The sequence below is a fragment of the Vigna umbellata genome, chromosome 5 (assembly GCF_029865625.1).
Source record: "Vigna umbellata cultivar VRB3 chromosome 5, Vumbellata_1.0, whole genome shotgun sequence".
NCBI classification, from domain to species: Eukaryota; Viridiplantae; Streptophyta; class Magnoliopsida; order Fabales; family Fabaceae; genus Vigna; species Vigna umbellata.
The window spans coordinates 60,943,124-60,969,553 of NC_142169.1; the positions used below are offsets into that span (position 1 = coordinate 60,943,124).

Genomic DNA, 26,430 nt, shown 5'->3' on the forward strand with positions numbered 1-26,430 from the left:
CTATTTATCAAAGCCGATGAGCCGCCATTGCAGTCAAAATTTGTTAACGTTGGATAGACTAACACACTATATGATATATTTTTCTTTTTTCCCTTTGTAACATTAATCTCATACATATGTAGATTTAAAAACCAATTATATGCAATTTTTTTTCTAAAATACACGTGCATTATTTTACCCTTACAGGAATGGATTTGTTGGATGAACATTTTATTTATTCACGCATCATAATGCAAGAAACTTTTATAAATTTTTATCTTAATAAGTAAATTTAAAGTCTTAATAAATAAATAAACGAAGTTTACAATTATAAATTGATTTTATATTTCCAACATTTTATTTCACCCATCTTCAGTCCCTTCAGATCTGTTGATCCAAATAACACAACAGTCTCTTCTCCATTTCCTGAAATGCTTTTATTTCCTTTCCTTCAAATTTTCTCTGAAATCCAAAGAATACGTATTTCATACTTGAAAGAATGATGTTGTTAATAAATAGATAAAAGAATATAGAAGATATACTAACAAGTTTTAGAAGTTTTAATTTAGTATATTAGGAAGTCGAATTACTTAATTAAAGTTAGCGTATATAAAATGCAAACCCACCTATGTCCAACTGCAACGCACGGTCCTTTCCATGTGCCACGTTACTCATCAACGTCTTTCTACACTGATATTTTCAGTAAACAACAACACAGAATAAGGTTGTGATGAATTATTAAAAAGTAGATGTTACATCATCATATGAATATTCAGGGAGAAAGAGGATCTCTCAGAATTCAATCATGGAGAATTATGAATAAGTAAGTTGGATTATTAGGTTAAGACGAATGAAGGTCACTTTCATGTCCTCCTTCTTATATATTCTATAAATATAATATTTTGAGGTTCTAAATTAAAAATGGTATAAGTTGAACTATAAATTTAAGATCTAAGGTGATATGAAGACAAAATGATAGTGTGTAAGCGTGGAGAAGGCAAGGAAGGACATCGTCATAGTATTTGAATTATTAGTAATTGGCGATTGATGATGTTAATTACTAGATTGCTCAACCAAACCAATTAAACTGTGTGCTATTACAATAGTTTTGGATTAGATGGTCGGCAAATTTATACCTTTTCAACTAAACTTACATAGCCAGATGTCTCTTAAATGACCACAACTTTTTGTCTTCGGAGCAAATAATTGTACCCTTTTAAGACAAATAATATTATGGATATAAATTAATACACACATCATATATTTTTATATTTTTTTGCTCCACCAGAATATATATTTTAATTGCATCATACCATCATACATTGATTTTAAAACAATAGTTTACACCTTTTCTTTAAAAGAATATAGATTAGTAGTTATTTTATCACTTTTTTTATATCTATTATCTTCACACACAAAAAAAAATCATTTTACAAGTTTAAGATGACATTAAATTACTATATATTTTTAATCCATTTGTTTATATGAATCTCAAGTCTTTTACTCAGTTCTAATAAATAAGAGGAAAACAATCGTAAGAATCATATTATGAATAAGTATTATTTTACTCATAAATCTTCAAATTGGAGTGATAATCAACAGTTACTGCATGAATATAATTAAAATTTATAACGAACTCAGTTTCAGACATATATAAGAATATTTTTATCTGAACAGACTAAAGAATAAAAGGAACATAATATCACACATTTTTGCAACTAAAAGCACAAACAAAAGACTATGTTTGATAGACTAGAGAGAAAAATGGAGATCCGAGTCAATCAACGTTTCGTCTGCAAGGAACGAGTCAGATCAGTATAAAAATACAAGTTAATTTATGTTACCCGTGTTGGATAACATTTACCTTGTACAATAACTCATAATAAATTATTTATTTTATAATTTTTTTTAGTTATAACATTTAAAATAGATGCAAAATTTTAATAACCTTATTTTTTTATTTAATTAATTTAATAAAAAAATAAATGTTTATAAACTTATCTTTTAAAATAAGTGACATTCTTATTTTTATAATTTTTAATTTCTAAGCAGGTTTGTTAGAAATTTCATAATAAATATATATAACAAACAATAATAAAAAGTAAATTTGAAGTAAATAAAGTCAGTCAAATAAAATTGAGAACTAATAAAAAAAAAACTTCTATTTTTTCTGACAACAAATTTAGGTAATGTCTAATCCACATAATATTCATGTCAATGGACAAATTATAGGCTATTGATATACATTTTAGGACAAATCTACGCAATAGAGCATTTGGAAATCAGTCAATCCAACCTTTCATTGACCCGCAGAGCTACAAATTATGCAGGACAGACCTATAGACCTATGCATACCAGTTGATCATAGGAAATATGAGTTTTCGTAAGAAAAATGCACGAATCACCCACCACAGCTCACAACAGAACGAATTTATATTTCAACAGTTAGCAGGTATTGAAAAAATAAATTAAGTTCCATTTTCCCCTAAAAAAGCTGTAATTTTCCTCCACAAAACCTTTACGAAACCATAAAACTTCAATTACTCCATTAGACTCCGTTCTACAGGCTGAACATCTCGACAAGGGAAACCAATGCCTCGAATTAAATTTCAGGAAAAATCACGTAAGACAAAAGTGATCCCAAATCAAATTAGAATTCTCACACACAAAAGACAATAAAAAAGAGAAACAAAGAAATTCGACAACATTCTGTTTTACCAGCCTCAAATGGCATCCATATATGCCAACCGTATAAAACATTTATAAATGGTCCTCAGCAACAGATGCGAATGCATCCATCTACGCTTGAGAAGCTTACAGTTAAGAAAATATACCAGCTATTAGTGTACAACGAAGACAAACAGATTATGGCTTTCCATCTTGAAATGCAAATTTGTACCGATAAAAAACAATGGTTTACATAGTTCATAGTTGTGTTTCCCTTTGATTTTACAATTTCAAAATATTATAGACGAAAGGAACTCGACTCTCCCTTGCAACCAATAGGAGTTTAAGCCCAAGCTAAACCGAAGTAGCAGGCAGCAACCTTTTTGCAAAATTTCATTTCATACTTTCGCTCCCAGGAAGGACTGCGTCGGATAATAAGAAAATTTTAGAATATATTGGAGAATGAGTAAGTGTGAAAACATAAAATAGAGCATGTATTCAGTTCAGTGCTAAGTGATGCGGTATCATCACTTAAATTGAGTGCCAGATTAGGGGCATTACAGTTTAGCTAATTTTGGTCAAACACCAGGTGTCCGTGCTAAGTGATGTGATACCATCGCTTGAATTGAGTGCCAGATTAGGGACATTACAGTTTAGCTAGTTTTGACCAAACACCAAGTGTCCCCACGGGCACACCCTTTGTGGGCGGTACTGATTCCCACTTTGTAATCTGATGTCATGACCCTTCTCATAGGGTGCTTCCAAGTCCAAGCAATAAGATTCATAACCCACACAGCAGGTAAAATCTGCCTACATGGTATGGTTCTGCTATTCAGCGCAAACTTGCACTTTCTCAAGCCCAAACTAACAAATGCAAAAGAACCCATTAACTGATTGGGGTGGGAACAATACGAAACAACAGACACATCCAATACCTTTGGTTGCATAATGCAAGTTTAGTAGAAAGACTTAGTTACAGCATTTTAGTTTTCACTACTAAACATAGCTTCCTAGCAGGGTTAGCAAATGAAATAAGATCATTCTAATTATCCTAATCATGTTGAAAATGGCTAAATCCATGGAAATCCCACATAATTAATCCAATTGAACTCTATCAAGAAAATACCACAACATAACCTAGACAGTGGCGAATGTCTCCTCCAACGAGCCAGTCACCTCTTCCAAGCACAACCACCTCATTTCAATTTTGTAAAATCATGACAAATTCCTATTTCATGTAATACTTTTTGAAGTCTCAAAAATAAATTTTCAGTACGATATAAGAGCCCACCAGTGGGTAAAAAATTGCCAAATCACTACAGAGACTGAAACTCTGAAATATCTACATTTGCACAAAAGGGTTATACGTCAATAGAATTAGAAGATGGGTACCTACTGATGCCATGCAAACATTGTCAGCCAATACTCTATAAACTTCCTACCTTTACACCTGCTGGGGAGTTTCCAGGCTTAGCAGTGGTAGTACTTCCAAAATTGTGCTTTGTTTTTTTATCAGCTGGCTTTAATATTTGGAAAGAGCACATTAGTGTCTCGTCAACACTCATCATAGCACCGGCATTGTCAAACTCCCCACAATAATTAGGTGCTGAAAATATTGTTACAAGCTGTCGATTAGCAAAGAACTCGTATCCATCTTCCACAACCTGATAAGAAAATGTTGAAAATAAAAACAATTTATTTTCAAATAGCATAGTTGATTGAGACCTACTATCCCAGAATATAAACATGAAAGGAATGTAAAGTACAAAGCATCAGATGCTAAAGCTAATGCATGGCAGTTGAAGCAGTTTAGTTTAGGCTCATACATAAAGTTGTCCCATATACAAGGTAAAAAGTAATTCCCAGTTTAAAAAATTAAGTAGTTGTAGTAATGCTAAGAGATAGATTAAAATTGCTGGGGAAAAAGAACCTAATTTCAGTCATTGTAGTCATTGAAATACAAATGGATATACAAACTCAATCCAGAAGATCTGGGGTACCAAAGGCAGAAGTTTAACCTGATGTGCACGACAAACAAGATCAAGATCATGTTTCTGAAGAAACTCTGAGACCTTATCAGCACCAAATGTATATGAAACTCCTCTATCATTCATTCCCCATTCTTGAACTTCTTTGCTTGGGTCAGACCAAAGGAGATCACAAAGCAAACCTGTATCAGGAACATCTGTGGGCCGCTGTATATTTCGAATCTGATCCAAATTAAGTAAGTCAGGAGAAAGTCCTCCGTGCATACATAAAATCTTTTCATCAACAAGGGCTGCCACGGGCAGGCAATTGAAGCACTCTGTAAATGTCTTCCATAACCTTACATTGAACCTTCTCTTGCACTCATCATAAAATCCATATATCCGATTTATAGAAGCACATTCATGGTTTCCCCTTAACAGGAAAAAGTTCTCAGGATATTTTATTTTATAAGCAAGGAGAAGGCAAATTGTTTCTAAACTCTGTTTCCCTCGATCCACATAATCCCCCAGAAACAAGTAGTTGGCTTCAGGAGGTAATCCACCGTACTCAAAAAGCCTTAAGAGATCAGAATATTGGCCATGTACATCACCTGAAACATCAATATAAGGATATGAATAAAACTTCAAGAACATAGTTTTTTGTGTGTACAGCAATAGAGTATTACATACATGACTAACATCATCAGTGAGTATAAATGTGTAATATGTGAATGTGAATATGAATTATACTAAAAAAGTCTATATACCACTATAAGGACTGATTGAATTTGGATATAAAACAACTCATGTGCTTTCACTAGTTTTTCATAAGATTACATCAGATCCTCTATGACCATGTGATCTATAGAGTTCAATCCTTACTGCTCACATACTTTAAAATATAACTACAAATTCAGAAGCAAACACTGATGTCGTGTGGGAATAAATACATTAACATGAATTTTATTTGCAATCACTGCAAGATACATAAAAAATTATCGCATGATTTGATATTGCAGTATAAGTCAACTAAACCAGCATGAGATATACTGCTCGTACAAGTCCAGTGATGTTAATGGAGACATTTCACATGCTTGTTCCTTCTAATTTGACCATGTTTTTGTTTTACCCAAGAAAATCAATAAACAAACAATACAACTGATCACATTCTCAAAGCTCATTACATGATTATTTCACTTGTATGCTTTCATTCATCAAGTACATACAAACAAAAGAGACAAACCTCAATTTAAATTTTGTTCGATCAAGAAATAATTGTCCACTACAAATGAGTGATTGCAGTCCAGAAAAAACCTTCTCAGGAAGAGTAAAAAAGATAACCCCTAACCAAATAATCATGAAAAGTAATGATTAATGAAAATTAATTAACAACGTGTTCAAATCATAAGAGAGTTCCCCATGTTTGGTTTGGTATTCTTCCTAATGGAATGGGAGGGAAAGTATGGATTATATACAGTTGTATCCACATAAATGAAAAGAGCGGAGACTAAACAAATTATAATAGCAGGAAAATATAATCCGTCCCAAAATTTCCCTGCCCTGCAATTTTTTTAACCAAACGAGGTATGATTAAAAAAATCCCTCTCATCCACTTCTTTTAAACCAAAAAGACCTTAAAAATATCGAAGTAAATTGCAGCATACCCAATGCTCACTGCAAACTCATGCTTAACTTCCCAAAGCTCACATTAGGGTGAAATGTGAGGCGAAATGTTCTAAAAACTCTCGGTGTCCTCCATACATAAATTCACCAAGGACAAGGAAAGATAAAAAAGACAAACTTCAGTCAAATATAGGACGTGTGCAGATTTTATTTGACTTCATAGATTCATCAATGTTCGAGATTCTTTTCATATATTCGCTCCAACACACAGATTCGTCAAGAATTCACGCACACTTTTTAATTCTACTGCAGGGAATCTCATTCCACATATTCAACAAAAACAAAACACTTCAGCACCAGTCCAATCAAATCAGGATTCTCTACTGACCATATTTTGACTGCGGGTGCAGTCAGAGAAAGATAAATAAGAAAAAAGAAAAAAAAAAACAAGTGGCTCCCACTATCTGAAATACAATCTGTACATGCAGTTCAAACATTAAGCAAGCAATCCCTACTAATCCAGTTCAAAACACACTCGTCAGTAGACATGCGAATTATGAAAACTCCACGAAACATGCAATTAAAAGCACTCGGATCATGTCAAAACCTTCAAAATTAAGAATAATCGTCGGTGCTCGAGGTTTGAATTTGACGAAATTAGACAGAGAGAGCGAGGGAAGTAAAAAGAAAATTGAAATAGGGCTGAAAAGGAAAAGAAATTGACCACAAATCTTAATAGGCGCTTCGAGCTCCAATAAATTAGGTTGTTGCAAGAAAATGTCTCTGGAAACGACGCAGAGTTGACGGATCTCGGACTCCGATAGCTGAACCTGCTTCCCGGGTCGGGTACGAACTTCGAGGAGACGACTGATTATGTCATCCAAAACCGATTGCTCCATTCTCTTCTTCTTCCTTCAAAGTCAACGTCTCTATTCGATGCGATGATGCGAAGAAGAACAAGTACAGTAGGAGTTTGAGTTGAAGGAGTGAGCGAATAACATGCCTCAACTCAACACCGCAATCGTGGAGTGGTGGGAGTTGTCGTCGTTTTGAACGCAGGAGGTTGTCGTTTTGCAGCCCCTCAGGATTTTCCGCATTCCTTTCGGAGAAAAGGAGAGGGTTTCACTTTCTTCCTTTCTTTTATTCAAAAAAATACCAAAATCATAATTCCTTCTTCCACAGACTCGGCCTTCGCCTCAGTGAGTGCCAGAGCGTCATCTTGGTTTTTATTTTTAATTAATTATTAATTATTTATTTTCTTTTCTTCCATACCAAAAATCTCGCTTTTTAATTCGGCTTCACTCATTTTGTGTGTAACTTATGACTTTAATCTTAGTAAAATATCTTTAAATATATATATGATTCCCACAAATACAGCATATATAATTTTTTAAAATTTATTAATTTCAATACTTTTATGAAAAAATTCATGAATCAGTCAATCCAATCACACTAATCATCACGTATATTCTAAACTTTTAGTGGTTGAATATATTAATTAATTATAGATAAACTTGAAGATCAATAATTGCCAACTATGACAATCCTCTGTCTCATTCTCTGAAAATGGTCACAAATTCCAAGTAAAGAGACGTTCTTCATTAGTCTTCAGCATTTAATTTAGGAATTAAATATATTTTGTATTTTTAAATAATTATCAAAAATTGTATTTTTATTTTTAAACTAAATTATAACGTATTTATTTTTTTAATAAAACTTTCGTCTAAATAATCAGTATGTGAATTAATTTTATGTGAAAAAGAAAATTTCAACATACAATTGTTAAAAAAAATATTTTACATAAATTTTCTAAAATATAACAATAAAATACTTTCTAACTTGAATTAAGAATGAAATATAGTTTTAGAATAATATAAACATAAAAAACACATTTAATTCTTAATTTAATTTGTTGAACATTCTTAATTAATTTAAAAATTAAAAGATTACTACAATAAATATTTTAGCCTGCGAATCGTTTTCTACTTTATTAACATTATTCTATTTTCTTAACTACAGAATGAAAAGAGTCTTAACGACCGTACGACATTCCTTATGTTTTTTCTTTCAAAATAATATGTATATATATGCTTTCACGACAGTTCCTCTGTTATGAAATGAAAAAAATAATATTATAATAACATCTACAATTATCTGCACGGGCTTTACTAAGTTTCAGTTGTTCCATTTATTTATTTTAGTTTGAGGTTTTAATTAAATTGAATTTTTTTGAAGAAAGTAATTTGATAATTTAAATCGTTCTTTAGTGAGAGAATTTAAATTTCAATTAAACGATGGATGTTGTAACGGTTGCACATCCTAAGATAAAACAAAAAGACAAGGTGAGAAAAGGGTTTTATTTGTATGAGAGCAACTCATGACACTGGAAAGAGAAGGTTTGAGTAAGAAACATTCATATCATATCCTGCGAGACACTAAGAAGATGTTCCAAATACTCTGCTCCTAAGTCCTCCAACACCATCACATTTTGGGAAACCCTTTCTTCTTCTTCTTCCTGCACCTTATTCTTGAGCTTGTTCCTCTCCCATTTTCTATTAATGGAGTGTCTCTTTTTCAACTCCAGAACAGGGGAACACCCTTGGTCAAAACCATACTCCATTTTCCGAAGCGATTGCCAAACCATCTCAGCCGGGAAGTTGAGCACCGCCATGGAGCCTCGCATGGCCAACGCAGCCTGGTCGTAAGCCAGAGCAGCAGCCTCGGCAGTGTCGAAGGTTCCCAACCAAACCCTGACTCCGTTCCTGGTGGAGTCCCTTATCTCCGCCGCGTACTTCCCCCACGGCCTCCTCCGAACCCCTCTGTACGAAACCGAAACCTCTGCTTCGGCGACACTTGAACCATGAGACAACGAAGATAACGATGATGTTATTGAGTGGGAGGAAGGTGCAGCAGGCTGAGCGAGGAGTTGGTAAAGGAGCATTTCTTGAGAGTCGTTTTCGTTGAAAGGAAGGGAACAGAATGAGGAAGTCATATTTGTTTGTGTATTGACGGAAATGGTGTGAGGAATGTGGTTAGTTATATAGGAATGGTGCATTGGCATTAGCCACTTGCAAGATATGGTGTGGTGATTAATGGGACCCAAGTTAAGGAAATGAGGGTGATGGGCAGACATGAGTCAAAGAAATCTGTGGGGGCGGCCACACTCTGCTGGGGTTCGCTTCCTTCAACACATTCATTGCATGACATCAAATATTCATGTCTGCTACTACCTTCCTCTTTCTCTCCTCTCTTCTCGGATCACTGCTATTCTTCGCCATGCACAGCACTTTTGTGCACGTAAGATTTCAGATATATGAAATTTCTCAGGTTAATAATAATAAAATTGTGTTTAGTATTTTAAAAATTCATGTGATATAACATACTTTATTAAAATTAAAGACTTCTTATGACAGATATTATAATAATCAAAAATGAGTTTTATATTAGGATAGATCTGTGTAGTAATTTTTATAAGATAAATATTAGAATATTTTATTTTTTAAATTACATATAGATATATAGCATTGAAGTGAATCAAAAAATATTTTTTTAATGGTTAGGATTATTTTAGAATTGTCAATGAAAAACTTGTTTGGAGAAATATATAATTTTTTTGGAGTTAAACTTATCATGGAAATTAATAAATAGTTTATTATACTTAGATATCGGTTATTTAACGGATGTTAGTTGAATGATTTTTTAATATAATTAAATTATTATGGGATTAATGATTTAAGAAAGAATTTATCAATTTAATAATGAATTTGAACTTTATATAAATAAAGATCTCTTGACCAGGATATTATAAATGAAAAAGTAAAAGTTTTATAAATGAAAAAATAAAATAAAAATTTAACTTATTCATTATGTGTTTAATTATTATTATGTATTTAATTATTAGAATTTGACGGTTATATTATATTTTAAAGTAATATAGACTTCTAAAAAGGAAATAAAATATTTTAAAAGTAAAAGATATTTTATACTATTTAGCCACTGTTGAAAGACACAAATCTAAAGAATCACATATTATGAAATATTATGTTTTTGTTGGATAAAAAATATACTAATTAAATTAGTGTTTAGTTTTATTGATATTTTTCTTTAAGTCAAATATTATTATATTTTTTGTTAGTATGAAAAATATAATTAATATAAATTTCAGAATCTGTTGTTGTTATTGATGGAGTGAGACTTAATCAAATAAGTTAGTAACAATATGATTTAAAAGAAAATCAATTATTTTTTTAACAATATGCACGTCCGTATCATACATGTTACTATGCTCGTTGGCAATCATTTCCATCAAATAAACCTTTCAAGCAAACAAGGTTATTATATATATTATATATATATTGAACTGAAAAGGGTTTTCGGAAGGTGTATTTTAATTTTTTTAATTGATTGCATAGGTATTTAATCTATATAAGATATAGATGTTAGTGATTTTATATGATGAAATTAAATTTTTCAAAAATATTAATTTATTTTCGTATAGTTTTAAAATATTTTGTATATGTTCGTATTAATCATATTTAAATTTTATAGTTAAATATTTAATATAAAACAAATTTAATTTTAGAAAAATATTTTAATAAAAGTATATATTTTTTATTTTAATAGAAGTATACTTTTCTAAGTTATTTTAACAATTTGTAATCACAGCCTTATTAATTATTGGATTAGACTGAAAGTTTTATAGTATTATTCGAACTTAACTGTAAGATAACATTCTTTCACTCTAATAATTTGGATTTACATACAAAAGTTAGTATAAGAAATATAATTTTAAGTTAGTAATAAGAAATATAATTTTTGTATTTAAGATAAAGTGTGAAATACCATAAATAAATATTAAAATATGATGATGACTTATTACATATTAAAATATTTACATAATGTTGGTGACTTTATTATTATAAAATAATACTAAAATAGTATTAGAATAATAATATAAATTTTTTAGGTAATGATCGAAGGAGAAGTGAAATAAGGAAGTTTTGGAGTTGCATCAGTGAATCTTTCTTCTTAATTATTTTTCTTCATTTTCATTTTTTTTCTTTGATCAAAATTTTGTAAAGTAGCTTAGAGAAATTATTTAAAAAGTAGAGTTTTACTTGGACAAGTACTTTTAATATAAGAAAGTCTATTTATTTTTATAAGTTCTAAATTTATTTTAGTATTTATTTATTTTATTTTGGCGTTCTTGTTTTTAGTTTTATTTATCTGCTTATTGTTATTATTTTATTAGTGAGAGTTTTATATTCTCATTTTTATTTAATTATTATTATTTTATTAGTGAGGTTGATAATCTCATTTTTATTTATTTATTTTTATAATTTATTAGTGAAGTGTTATAATTTTATTTTATTTATTTACTTATTATTTTATTAACAAGGTGTTGATAATCTATCTTTTATTTATTTATTGTTATTATTTTGATTTTATTAGTGAGGTATTGATAATATCATTCCATCTCACTCTTACATGTGAAGTATTTGAACACAAAATAAACTTTTCATCTTTGGAGAAACTTCGAAATAGATGGTAACCACCCTTCACGTAGATAAGATGCAACAAAACCACATTCATGATGATAATAATTTTAACTCAAAAAGAAAAATATCAGTTTTAGTCAAAATAACATAGTTTAGACATCTTAAATATGGTAGACAAACACGGTAACATATTTGTAATTGAAATGTATTGTGTGACTGAGAAATAATTAGAGTGTATTGATATATGTTGGATGAATTATATGAATATGAATATTTCTAAGGATAAATGTCTATTAGTGTGACCTATACATTGGTGTAGGAAATGAGGTGAGAAGTCATCTTGACTCTACTAAATTCTCATACTCATATGCAGAAAGTATATATTTCACAAGTATTATTAAGGACTCATGACGAGTCTTTGATGTTGTAAATAAGAATGGACATACATATACATTTATGTGTTTATATATTCGACTTTTTAATAAAAATGTTTTAATTTAAAAAAATTACTTATATTTGTTGAAAAAATCTCAAATAGAAAAAAAAAACTAATCTCATCATGTCATTTATCTATCACATGATTTTGACTATTAAGAGATCATTATACTCGTCTGAGCTAGTTACTAACACGAACTAGGCTTTGATATTACTATTGGATTTATTGAGGATGAGGTTCACTGGAGATTTAAGTCTAACCGCATAAGGAATTGACACCACTCTCTACCCAAAACCTTAAGGCAATGAATTAATAGATCTTCAATTTTATATAGTGTTCTACTTTCTTATTTCTATTTAATGTGAAAATTAGACTCACACTTAGATTTTCAATATATACGTGATGGAATTATGGTTCCTTAAGGCCTTGTCCTTTTGAGTGGATTTGAGAGGATGGATTTGAGGGGATTTGAGAGGATTTGAAGATAATTTTTTTTGTCGTTTTTTTGAGCGAATTTGGAGGTAAATGAGAGTGAATTTGAAAATAAAATTTGTGAGAATTAGTATAGAATTATATTGACGTGACAAATTAAAAAAATTATTTTCAAATTCACTTTAATTTACCTCCAAATTCGCTCAAAAAAACGACAAAAAAAATTATCTTCAAATCCTCTCAAATCCCCTCAAATCCACTCCCTCAAATCCATTCAAAAGAACCAGCCCTAACAGTGATGATAAACTCAGCTGTTGTTCACGATTCTACCATTTTCACCATCTCCATATTTAACTCATGCCCAGTTACACACATTTTTTTTTACACTAATTTCAAATCCCTTTTCCCACCTTTCTATTTCCATGCAGTGGGAATGCTATTACAAACATTACCTTTTTCATCTATAAAATTTAGTTTCATTTTTATTTCTAGATAACTATCATTGAACAACGTAAAAACAACAAAAAAATGTTACCATATGCAAATAGGAATAAATTTGAACAAAGTTAGAGTGTCAAGAAAGGGCAGTCGTACACTAATAAAAACAAAAAAGAAAGCAGAAATAAATGAAACTGCAAATGGTCCATGCTTTCTTTGAGATTATCAGAACAATGCATGAACCTGTTACAATTGTTGACAATCGGTGCTGAAAGGTTTCAATCACTTTTAGTTATCTGATTTAACGTAACAAAATGCTGATAAAGAAATTGTAGTTTCTTTGGGACCAAAACCCACGCCAAAACACAATTTCAGTGTGTTTTTTCAACCTCAGTTCTCCGAAGTTAGTGTGCACATAACATAGGTGCATGTTAATCTGTAAGAAGGTCTGGGATTTTCAATGACTATGGAAGAAAATGTGGATAATAACGAAGAATGAAAATATTAAAAAAAAAAAAAAAAAAAAGAGACAGGGGGAATGAACGACAAAGAATTGATGAAGACGATGAACATGGTAGCTTTCTGCATGCTGGGTCAAAGTTATGGTTTGTGATTATGGTTTTGGTTGCAAGCACACGTGCATGAGAAAAAGACACGTCATAGTTAATTATAGTACACTGTTTCTTCTGCAATCAATAATTAATTATAAACTACAAAAATGTAAGTGGCCAATACAAAAATGGAAAGAGCTTTCAAAACCTCGTTTTAATTAAAACGTTGAAGGTTGAAGTTCGAAAGCGAAATCCTAATACGACGCCGCTGCTTACTGATATTTTATGAACCTAAATTATGTTCTTTCTTACACATCATATACTTCGTACGGTACAAAACACAGCCATGTAATATAATTAAAAATAATACTTTTATTATATTAAAAAATATTTTAAGTTTACTAAATTTAAAAAGGACTAAATATACGTTTGTAATAAATAAATTTGTACGTCAAATTATAATTCTTCTGGGTCTACAATTTCTACACGTTTTGTTTCTCTCAAACTTTAAAATGTATAAATATAACTTTTCAATCTAATAATGTAATAGTGAAAATAGCTTAAATATAAATTTGAAATGTCTTCTTAAAAAATCTAATTTAATTGGGTTATAATAATTATATTTATGATTTTTTAAAATTTGAGACATAAATAATATCTAATGTTATGTTAAAATAAAAATTAAAAGCATATTTAATTTATTTAAAAAACATTAATTCTTTTTATGTAATGTATTCATATTATTCTAAAAAAATATAACGTATATATATATATATATATATATATATATATATATATATATATGTATGTATATAATTTGAATACTAATTTTATTTATTTATTTATTCCTTATACATGTTTGGAAAATCATAGAAATATATTTTTTCCGATTACTTAAGATTTCCCAACTTTTCAAATGTTTCTTAAAAGGATTGTTCCGGAGTTAACAATTAAATTATTTTAACAAAATTTGAAGATTAATTATTTTTTAAAAATTTTAAATTTGGTATCGAACAACAATTCCGTTTCAACACTTTAATTTACATAATATTTTTATCATGATACATGATTGATTATCATGAAATTTTAATTCTTGATAAAATTTAACAGTATAGTATTTTTATAATTAAAACTTAAAATTTCTAATTGGTCCTTCAAATAAAAATTATATAACTCATTCCTTGAAAGATAAAACGCTAATATATGCTATATTAAAATTTATAAATATCTTTGTTCTTAAAATAATTCGTACTTTTGATTTATTTTATAAAATTTAGTTTGTGTTTTTCACCTTAAGAGAGAAAGCAAACGCTTTAAAATTAGTTTTAATTCCATTGTAATAACTTTTGTTAAAAAAAAAAAAAGAAATCCTTCAATTGAACTTTATTTTAATTCTTAAATTTTGAGTAATAAAAAACAAAACAATCATTATATATATGTATATCTTTCATTGTTTGTATTTTGTCTAAAAAAATTAAAGGTTCATTCATAATTTCATGCTGACTTCATCTTTCGAAAAAGATGGTCATCTTTTCTTTCTTACAGTCAAATATCAATTGACAGGGAAAGGATGCAATAATTGTGTTCATAAAATATTAGGAAAAAATTGCCTAAGAAAACGATTTAGATTGCATTCTGAAAGATTGTAAGTCATTATTGATTACTCCATCCCTAAACTCATTTTTCATCTTCCTCTCACATTGTTTATAATGTTAGGCTTAAATATATATATATATATATATATATATATATATATATATATATATATATATATATATATATATATATATATATATATATATCTCAAATTATTTTTATTCTAAAATATGGTTCGTTTACAACTTCTTAGAATTTCAAAAGCATGGCCAAACCACTCAAATTATAAGTAATTTATAACGTTTAAACAATATCCAATTATGACAAAAGAATTTTCAATTCAGATAATAGTTTGCCGTATGGTGAAGGTCATCCTTCAAATAAGTTAAATATATTTTTCATTTTTAAATTATTTTCAAAAATTATATTTATTCTTATCTATATATATATATATATATATATATATATATATATATATATATATATATATATATATATATTAGTAAAATAAATATATTTAAGGAATAATGAGGTTGTTCCAATTCATAAAAAAAAATATGTACAATAAATAAAAAGAAAAAAATTGTAACAAATGCAACGTATTTTATTTATTTACTATACCGAAGTCATATAAAATGTTTTTCTTCAAATGACATGTTATCACATGAAAAATATTCTATATAATATTTTTACTATGAAAAATAATATTTTATTATAAAAAATATTTTGCATAACTTTTAAAACTTTTAAGATTAAAATTTTGAAACTTTGTTGTAGGGAACAAATGGATGTTAAGCTCTCTCAAAATGTATATATTTTTTTGGAATATATGTAAACTTAACTTTGTGACTTATAAACTATGTTTTCATTTTATGTGAAAAATTCTTAGACATAAAATATTATGTTTGTTCATTCCATTTCATTAACGGCACATAATGGTCCTGAAAAAGGGCTTCTTCGTTGATGAGTTTATAGAAGTTTTTGGTCTTCATTTTGTATTGTATGATAAGTTTTTCTGTGATGGCCGAGTTAGTAGTAGAGTAGCACTCAATGAGTTTATACTGAAAAGGGAGATAAAAATATAATTATTTTTGCATCAAACAAGTGTGAAAGAGAAAGCAGCATACTTCAAAAGTAATTAAGACACATAAAATTCTTTCTTAATTTCACTTTAATTATGCTTCAGCTTCTCATCTTCTGCTACTGTAGTTGGATCTTCTATTATAACTTCTCTCGCCTTTTCCTTTTCCTCTATCTTCTCTATCACCACTTCCTTGCTTCTCTCAACAATAACAGTGACAGCAGCAGCAGCAGCATTTTTTGCTTCTTTCAATTCTGCTTCGGGGGCTGTAACCTCAATGCCTGTTTTTCCTCGGATTCTTGTCTTTACATCCTTCTCGGTTGTTTCAGTTTCTTTCAACGTTTTTGGAACATCCTGCAAGATCCCATTTCAGTTCAAAAGGTTTTCTAGCCAAATTCAAATGGAACGTCACATAATCAGACATGGCAACTCAATCACACATAAAAAAAATCTGGTTTTGATCAGCTGATTAAGCTCTAAGTTTAGCAATAAATCTCACAACATGCATGAAGGATTCTGGGTTAATTACCTGAACACTTGCCATTGTATGGGAACAGAAAGTAAGCTAGTGTAGTTGTGAGGAACGTATGAAAGTGAGAGAGGTATTTATAGTGATTTAAAAGGTTCAAAGATCAAGCTTTGGAATAATCTTTTTTCCGACACACTCCTCCTAATTAAAGAACATAAAGTAAAGAAAACATAATTATGCGATGTAACTTCCTGGACAAGTGATAGTTAAACACGTTAGAATACCGTATCGACTAAAGATAAAATCAATTCATAATGTATAACTAAATACAAACTTCACCTTACAAACCGATTTTATAAGATTGAGTTAGATTTAAACTCTATTTCTAATATAGTATCATAGTCATGATTAGATACTATCGTACCATCCGTTAAAAATGCCTAATCTCATGTGACAGAGGTATGTTGTAAGTATCACAATGTAATGTTACTTACTATATGTATAGGATGCTTTTACTGTTATGGTCAATTATGTGTTCAGAAATTATAAAATTTCAGAGATTGGCTTTTGCTAAAGAAAGTGAGCATGGAGAAGTGAAGGGAGAGATTAGCATCATTATTCTACTATACTGTGTTTGGTTTTTGAGAGCGAAACTTAATTAAGAAATGAATTAAGACACAACAAATTTTTAAAAAATGGGATGTAAATCCCAATAAATAAAATGAATTTTTGGCTATTGATTTATTGCGATAATATGTAAAGATATTTAATTATAAGCGTAAATATTAATTAAATATTTACAGTATAATTGTTTATGTTAAATGTAATGGATTGGCAATTGGGTTTAAATAAAATATAGTTAAATCTTTATTTTTATTATAATTATTAAGAAAATAAATAATTTAAAATTTTAAAATTTTAAAATTTTACTATTTAATAATTAATTGTATGAAAATTTCTAGAATTTAATCAATTAATTTTTAAGTTAGTTTATTATATTTTATTTATTCTAAATTGGATTGTGAAAAAAGTTATACGCGTTATTTACAACTAATTACTTGAATAAATTAAATTTTAGTTTTTAAGATTATTTTTTATTTCATAATTAAAATATTTTTAACTTTTATTCATACTTATCATTAAATTTTAACTAAAGGTATTTTGATAAATCATTATCTATCTATCTATATATATATATATATATATCTGATTTCTTTTTTTCATTTTTTTTAATTTTACCTTTTCAACAAAAAAATTTCTAAACAAAAAAATTATTTTAATAATTTTACTATTTAAATTATCATTTTTTTTAATTTTAACCGTTTTTTTATTTGTTCGTTTTATTAATCCTAACCATTTTATTAATCTTTATTATAATAAAAACATACGTAATGTGTTTTCATTAGTATTATCTAATCAGTTTATTATTATTTTTTTTATCAAATCAATTAAAAATTTTCTAGTTATATCTTCTTTTTTTTTTTACTAAATCTAAATAGTTCTTCTTTTCACTTTCTTTCTTAATTTATATTTTCTCCTCAATTCAAACAAAAAATATCGTTAAACTTTAATATTAAAGAATTATAAAGAAATTATATATTGCAAAATGGTGACATCATATGATGTATTTAAATTAAAATTTTCAAATATAAAAACAAAAAAGTTTTCTTTTATATTAAAGTATAAAAAAACTATATTAATGTGGATTTCTGTATTGAAAAAAATAAAATAAAAACTTAAAGAAAACTTAAAATTTATCTAACATAACGAGATCTATAAAAAATTGTTGGAAGTTTCACGTCGACTAGAAATAAGACTAAATTATAATATATATATATATATATATATATATATATATATATATGTATATATGTATGTACATATATATATATATATGTATATATATATATACATATATATATATATATAAAAGTAGGATGCAAACCTTATCATCATACAAACCCGTTATATGGGTTGAGTTAGACTTAAAGTCTATCTCTTAATAAATGTAAAATAAAAAATATATAAAATAACTCTTATAAATTGTTATTGAAGATATTTGTTTACTTTGTCCGGGAAAAGTCATAAAGATGATGGTGTTGTTGAAATCAATATAGAACATTTTTAAGAGTTGGATTAAATTGCTTAGATTTTTATTTTGTAATGTGTTATATATATTAAGTTTTTTTTATCAATAAACATAATTGTTTTTCTATCAAGATCATATTAACATAAGGTTATATTGTTAAGAATAAACATTGAATCTTTACTACCACCCATACAAAAACACTGATTAACATCGGTGTTGTTTGGCTTACGCAAATTGACGTCGGACATTGTTTTATGTTTGACGTCAATTAACGTTAATTAACATCGAATTTTCTCAATATATGACATTAATCAATTTTTTTGTTTTTTTAATTAATTGTGAATATTTGTGATCCTTTTTTACAACTCTACGAAAACCTGAAGAACAGAAAATCAACAAATTTCAGTTTTTGGTATTTTATAAAACATGGACTATGAACGTGCAATGTAGTATCCTCAACAACAAACAACAATAAAAAAGTTCAACAAATAAGTTCTTCAAAACGAAAACGAAAACGAAAACTAACATTCAAAAGGTAGGTTCGTCGGAATAAAGCGTTGTCATAGAAAGCATAATGCATCTATGAATGACAAGAAAACTAAAATAATCGGTGAAAACAAACGAAAATCATATCTAAAGTAGTTAATTAACATGCATTTGTATCAAATGAAAGAAAAATTACATATGATGGCCGTCATACTTCGTTAGTTTGAACAGAGAAGAGGGTCTCGCGCGTTAAGATAAAGTGAACGAATTTTCAATCTTTCGCTCAAATTTTTATTAAATTCACTAACCTTTTGACGTGTAATTCTAGGGTATTCGACTGGCCAAACATTTTTCACAATTTACCCAATAGGACGTCAGACTTCTCATTTTTAAGGTTGACGATTGAGCTGTTGGACGTTAAACGCGTGACATTATAACGGTTTTTGTACTAGTGTACTTGTGTTATTAAATCTATCTATTTATATATATATATATATATATATATATATATATATATATAGTAGGAAAAATAAAAATAAAATAATATAGTATGTGATGTGAAAATAATTTTGTTAAACTTGTAAGAATGTCAAAAAATTATTTCAATGTAAAAAAGTAAAAAAACACGGATACAAGATCATTAATCAAACTCTATTAAAATCAAATATGAAAAATAAAAATTCATAAATACAAATCAATTAATCAATCAAACTCTATTAAAATTAAATATGATACAAAATAATTACATGATACATTCATGCCTACAACCACATACTTTGGACCAACCATTGTCATTATTTAAAATAAAAAATCCATATTTATTTTAAGGATAAATATCGTAGTTCTGGTATTTGAAAGAGTAAATTAGAGTCGATAGTCGCTTAAAACAGTGAAAATATTCAATGTATAAAGTGTTGTTAAAATATTCAATGTATATCCAATTTAACAATTATATATTTTGAATGATGAGTTTGGCCTTTAAGCTGAAAAGTTCCGATTTGTAGTATTTTTTACACATTTAGTATCCCAATACAATATATAAAGACAACAAAATAGTTTAATGATGGTATATTTTACTAGAAAACAACATTACAATAAAGAAATATTTGTAGAATATTAGGGATTAGTATTAAATAAAAATTAAAAGTATATTTAACTATTATTAATTGAATTTATACGCTAGTTATAAATGTTGCAAAAAATTTAGTAGATAATTTTTATGATTGAATAATGAAACTACAATGAGTTGATTCGTTAATGGAATCTCAGTGGTCAAACAAATTTGATCGTGTCTCTATTTTGATTATTATTTAATGGAAATTTTAATTTTATAAAGTAAAAATTATCACAATAAGCATATATTTATGAACCATTATTTTATTTGAAATTAATCACAAACATCGTTTTATTTAATCACAAAAGTTATTTTTTCAACAATGTTATTCTAATTTTTAATATAATAAATTATTTGAAATAAATTAAAGCATGAAATTGATAGTTACATAAAAATACATATAATTATGGAATTTAATTAGATGACAATAAATAAAAAATTAATTACAATTACAATCAAATTGTTTGGCATAATATTTAACAATTACCATTGAGAATTAACTTATAAATTTTAACTCGTTTAACACGTGTACTTAAACAATTTGACTGAAACACTATGATTCATTGAACATGCATAATCCATTCTGACCAATGCATAATAATCTATTATGTGTTGACTTCAACTCGGTTTGAATAATACAATTTTGAATTTTAAATGTTCATCAAATAATTGATACGACTAAGGCAGAGTTCACGCAATACGTTATAGATTTCGAGATACTTAGACTCTAATTAATGATTTTATTTAGTTGTGGATAAAAATATATATTTTCAAAAACATTTTTTTATTCATAGTCTTCAGTGTTTTATTTAAGATCCATGATGTAAAGTTTATGTTATGTGATATCAACATATTTAAATTCATGACTTTATCTAAGTGGTGGAGTTTTTTTTTTCACATATATAAGTTAGTATATAAATAAAAGTATTTTTTATTTTGATTATATTTTATATATTCGGAATTTTAAAAAATTTATATACATATATAAAAAGATTTTGTCATTTGTTATTATGGACTTATAGTCGACCGATTGGATATGATAACAGACTGGATGGAGAGTGGTTAATGTGTAAGAGAACGTCTCACGGCTGCTTAGTCCCAACAGCAGTTGAGCAAAATTAATGTGCAATTAATATTACAACGGCTACTAATGAGTGATTAAGGTTTGCATTAATGACCGATAAATTAATCTGTTAGATTCTTCTAAACTCTATAAACGAGAGTTTAATTTCTAGGTAAAGATCTACAGAGAAAAATTTTGATTTCAGCGTGGAGTGTATTATACAGGTCACCTCCCATACACCCATCGGTTAAGAAGAACAAGGAATAAGACGAACGTTCGACACACAGGAGCAACACTTAGGCGACATCCTCGTCCCAGTTTAACTGAAACAATTTTCAAAATATGTTTTGAAAAATTCTCTATGTTTATCTATAATCTCTAGAATGAAAATATCCCAATCAAATATAAAAAAAAATTTAATTGCATATTTTATAAAAATTCGAAAACTTATTTTTGAAATATATAATAATTTTAAACTATTTCAGATTTAAAATTGGTATGGGAAAACATCAATTTTAAAAACCAATCATCCAAACTATTTTATTTTAAAAAATATTGATTTATATTTAGAATTCAACAATTTAGATTAGGGTCTACAAAACTTTAAATTAATTCTTTTATAAAATATAGATTGAATTTAATTTCAATCCAATTAAATTTAAATTTTTAAAAATCCAACCCTTCTCCAATTCTCTTATAAAAAAATAAACTAAATCGAGGATGATACAAAATATCGAATTTCAATTTTGCAAATGAGTTGAAAAAAAGGTGGTCACAAATCACCAATGAATACCTTAGTAACTAGCTATACTATGAAAATATGATTATCTTACAAAATTGTTAAGAAAATATTTTTCCACTTTGTGTTTATTTGAGTTAAGATTCACAATAAAGTTAACCGTGATTAATTATTAATTTATTTTAACTATTATTAATTTTTATTTTATAAGTAATTTATTGCAAGGTTTAAAATAATAAAAAGTAATAGTCACATTAAAAGATGACACTTAATTATTTTATTAATAAAAAATTATATTATAAATAGAGAATTTTATTAATTGAGTTTTATTAAAATCATTTATAAAAACTATTTTAAACTTTTTTTCTTCTCTTATTTGGATGTTTGGCTTCATCATTCATTTGTTTGAAGATTAGAATATGCCATAAAATTTATAACAATAAGGTTTATCTTTTTACATGTTAACTCCTTGGCAAGTATTATCGAATCGTATCAGTAGTAAAGATGATAAGTCAAGTATTGTTTATCAAAGAATTTGTGTTTGTTTAACTAACTAACATTACTTACTAATTTAAACTATGAATATGAACATTGATTGATTTAACAAGTTGAAACATATAAAGTTATTAAATATGAGAGTTATAAAATGATCCGAGGAATGACTAACTGAAATTGGACTTCATGGTCAAAACTCTATGCAATCATCTAAGTAATACATAATCAAACATTCTCATGATAAACATATAAATTCTAATCCTTTAGAGACAAGTTATAAATCCTTATGTAAAAATACTAATTAATTATCTTATATATGTCTAAGTTCCAAAACATTTTTAAATTATTAGACGCCATCTAAATAACATAAATATAAATGAAAAAAGATAAAGCATAAGAATAATAAAAAATATTATATTGCATAGAAATAACTATAAAGAATTTATATACATTACATTTAACCTCAATAAAATAAAATTTAGTTATTCCTACACGTCTAAAAGATAAGAGGTTTTATTTTTTAATGGATAAAGGGAAATGCATATTATATATTTATGTAATGATTTATTCTTTAATATTTAATTGGAGATGTTACATTTATCTGTAAAATAATTTTAAAAATATAATACTTTATTGATATCGGGATAAAATTGAATGATATTTAAATTTTGAGAGAAGGCTTAAAATCATAGATGAGTAATGAAAACAAAATAAAATAAATGGTGTTTGTCTACATGCCATGTAGGTTACAACACGCTTAACTCTCTACTTCAAAAACCAAAACATAAATGCTTATTAATTAGTCTCATCTCTTGTTTAATTTTCAGTTTCAAACCATAACTACACCCACCACCCATATGTGTAATTGTGTCAGAGACTTTCATTTCAACTCTATTTTTCTTAGACCTCATCAACAAATAACATGCAAAACCTTCGCACCTCATCATCTTCCTCCATACAAAATCCAGAACCAAGCTCCTCCACAAACGCCGTCGTATCAGAAACATCTCTGAAACAAAAGAAAGACGATCCAACATCAGAAAAAGCTACGAACATGTCTACCATGGGTAAGCCCAGGGGTCGCCCTCTAGGCTCCAAGAACAAGCCCAAACCAACATCGGTCAGGAGCCGAGACACCCATAATCTTATCGAAAGTCACATGATCGAGATAGCAAGTGGAACAGACATCATCGATAACTTGGTCCAGTTTGCTCGAAGGAAAAAACGAGGTTTTTGTGTTCTGAGCGCCATTGGGAGCATTAGGAATGTGACTCTCCAGCAGTCGTTGATCCCTGACACCATCATGACACTGGAAGGTCAGTTGCAGATACTATCGTTGAAAGGTTCGTTTTTGCCCGGAGCAACACCGCCTACGTTGTCGGTTTATCTGGCGGGTGCTAAGGGACAAGTTGTCGGAGGCAAAGTGGTAGGTCCGTTGGTGGCATCAGGAAGAGTTTTCATTGTTTTGGCTGCGTTTTCTAATGCTGCATTTGACAGATTACCCTTTGTGCTTGAGGGTGGCGAAGAGGCTTCATCCTCTAATCATCAACATCATAACAATTTTTGTCCTTCAAATCTGCCATAGATGATGATGATTCAACCTTGCTCCGGCTAGGTCACCAACTTCAACTTCATGGAAGTTTGGTGTGATACTTTAAACAATTCAATTACATGGACCTATTTATTTTTGTATAATTATGCAGACAACTTTTTAATTATATCATTTTGTTTTGATTTTAATTTAGTTATGCCAATATGTTTGTGATGTTCGGTCTAATCGTTTTGCTTCTTTTCCATGTTTTTTTTAGTTTGGAAAAAAATATGTATGATATATATGTGCAATATACCAGTGAAAAAATAAATAGGAAATGTTTTTGCGTAAATTGTTATTATTGTATTAGCATAACTACATTTAGAACTAAAACTTTAGATAATTATTTAAGTGTTCGATGACGAGGAGTTCATATATAATAAATGATACGATGCAATGAAGAAAATACAAAGTTTACACCATTAAATGTAAAAAAAAAATAAAAAAATCTATTTTTACAAGTTATGATGAGATTCTTGTGGGATTTTAAGAATATTTGTGCAATTTAAAGATAAATTTTAAAATTTTATCTACTTCAATAAATATAAATATGATCATTGTTTGGTGATTGAAAGTATGTGGTTTTAAAAGTATGGTTAATGGAAGTAATTTCATGGATCTCAAAGGAAGGTTACATGGTGATTTTCTATAGTGTTGGACGTAATTCCATGATCTGCAAGGAGGAGATTCATGGTAGTGTCCTTAATGTTTAGAATGATTTGCATGGTAGTTTAGTTTTGGAGGTTTTCCTGACGCTCCAATGGTCTTTCATTCTCAAGTAAAGAGGATTGATCCATGTGGTGAGGAGTAGCAGGAGGTCCTAGTCTTGGGTGCTTCCAATATGGCCCAAGGTGAGTGATAACGGACTAACCTCGTGAGTGTGGTAGGGTGAAACCCATTGGCAACGACTTTGCAAAGCAGTAGAGGCCACCACAAGTGCATGACTCGCCATAACTCGACAATCATTCTAAGTCCGGACGAGTCAAGTTTAAATGCAACAAGTCATGTTTGTATAGTCTAATATATCTGTCTTATTTGCATATTGTGTGTGAATGTTATAACATGATTGTTATATTTATCTCACCATTGTTTCTGTGTATGTGTTTTGCTTGGGTATGCTTTTCTTTTGCAATGATCATCCACTTGGATGTGAACAGAGGTGAATGAAGTGGCTCTGGAGCAAGTTTTGGAAGACGATGATGCTGCTGCTTAGTTTAGTTATGACTCTTAGTTGTTCTTATTATTTTGAAATACTCTAGTATGTTTAAGTTTTAAATTATGACTCATTATAATCTGGATAGTTACAATAACTTATGTTAATAAAAACGAAAGTGTATGACACAATTAACAAATAAATAAATATATATATATATATATATATATATAATAATTAATAATCCATAATCTATCCTAAAAAAATAAGATAAGTAAAAAATTGATAAAAATAAATAAAATAACTAAGATATAAATAAAAAGACATACTGTATTAAATATTTTAGTTAAAAATAATATCCTATAATTTATTTATAATTTATTAATATTGAATCTCCCATTAATTCTTCTTGAAAATCATTTACTACAAAAGATTAAAAAAGTCATAGTACTATTCTCGTAACATCAAATTTTATGGCTTTTAACATTGTTTTTGTTTATCAATTTTAATTTTCATATAATACATAATGTTGAAAGTATTAATCTAATATTATTTTATAATTTAGTTTTTTTCAAGATTGATTGATGAAACTATCCCCAGTTCAGTTTGAATATATCAATATAATATTTTAATTCATTTTAAAAAGGCATTTAACTCTAGCTTATTGTCTGAACTTTTGGTTAACATAACCAAGAATTTTTTTCTTTTTTATGTTTTGTATTCATGAGCGATGAGAACTCTAGTTTTTTCTTTTGGTCAAATTAGGAAATAATAAAGATTAATTTGACCAATTATTAAAATTATTAAATGTCACGCCCCATTAATTATTCTGCTTAGTCACCTCCCTGCTTCCATTAATACGTGTGACACGTGTTCTGTGCCATTAAAGAAGCACACGCCCTCACTCTGCATGCCACCGCCAGGTGTCAAATTGGAAGGTTCTGAGTTTGATAGTGGAAGCCA

General features: G+C 28.2%; 2 protein-coding genes, 1 long non-coding RNA gene and 1 pseudogene across 4 annotated transcripts; 1 reads left to right on the top strand and 3 right to left on the bottom strand.

Annotated features, from left to right (window-relative positions):
- Window positions 1–2,676: 2,676 nt before the first annotated feature.
- On the bottom strand, window positions 2,677–7,433 carry LOC124830119 (serine/threonine-protein phosphatase PP1-like). 2 transcript variants are annotated; one of them, XM_088114812.1, is made up of 5 exons: window positions 6,961–7,433; window positions 4,665–5,224; window positions 4,089–4,310; window positions 3,208–3,510; window positions 2,677–3,068 (listed from the first exon to the last, which is right to left on the bottom strand). In XM_088114812.1, the coding sequence occupies exons 1-4, from the start codon at window positions 7,133–7,135 to the stop codon at window positions 3,475–3,477; spliced, it is 993 nt and encodes a 330-aa protein (XP_087970938.1). In that variant the 5' UTR covers window positions 7,136–7,433; the 3' UTR covers window positions 2,677–3,068; window positions 3,208–3,474. The 2 variants fall into 2 exon arrangements, with proteins under 2 accessions (XP_087970938.1, XP_047159709.1); XM_047303753.2 differs by lacking the exon at window positions 3,208–3,510 and having other exon boundaries at window positions 6,961–7,430.
- A 1,128-nt stretch (window positions 7,434–8,561) lies between these two features.
- Window positions 8,562–9,258, bottom strand: LOC124830120 (ethylene-response factor C3-like). The gene has a single exon (XM_047303756.2). The coding sequence runs from the start codon at window positions 9,226–9,228 to the stop codon at window positions 8,650–8,652; it is 579 nt and encodes a 192-aa protein (XP_047159712.2). The 5' UTR covers window positions 9,229–9,258; the 3' UTR covers window positions 8,562–8,649.
- A 6,999-nt stretch (window positions 9,259–16,257) lies between these two features.
- On the bottom strand, window positions 16,258–16,846 carry LOC148198764 (uncharacterized). Its single transcript, XR_015786546.1, has 2 exons — window positions 16,798–16,846; window positions 16,258–16,622 (listed from the first exon to the last, which is right to left on the bottom strand). It is a non-coding gene; the product is annotated as an uncharacterized LOC148198764 (long non-coding RNA).
- Window positions 16,847–23,645: 6,799 nt separating this feature from the next.
- On the top strand, window positions 23,646–24,308 carry LOC124830134 (AT-hook motif nuclear-localized protein 20 pseudogene; annotated as a pseudogene).
- The last annotated feature ends 2,122 nt before the right edge of the window (window positions 24,309–26,430 follow it).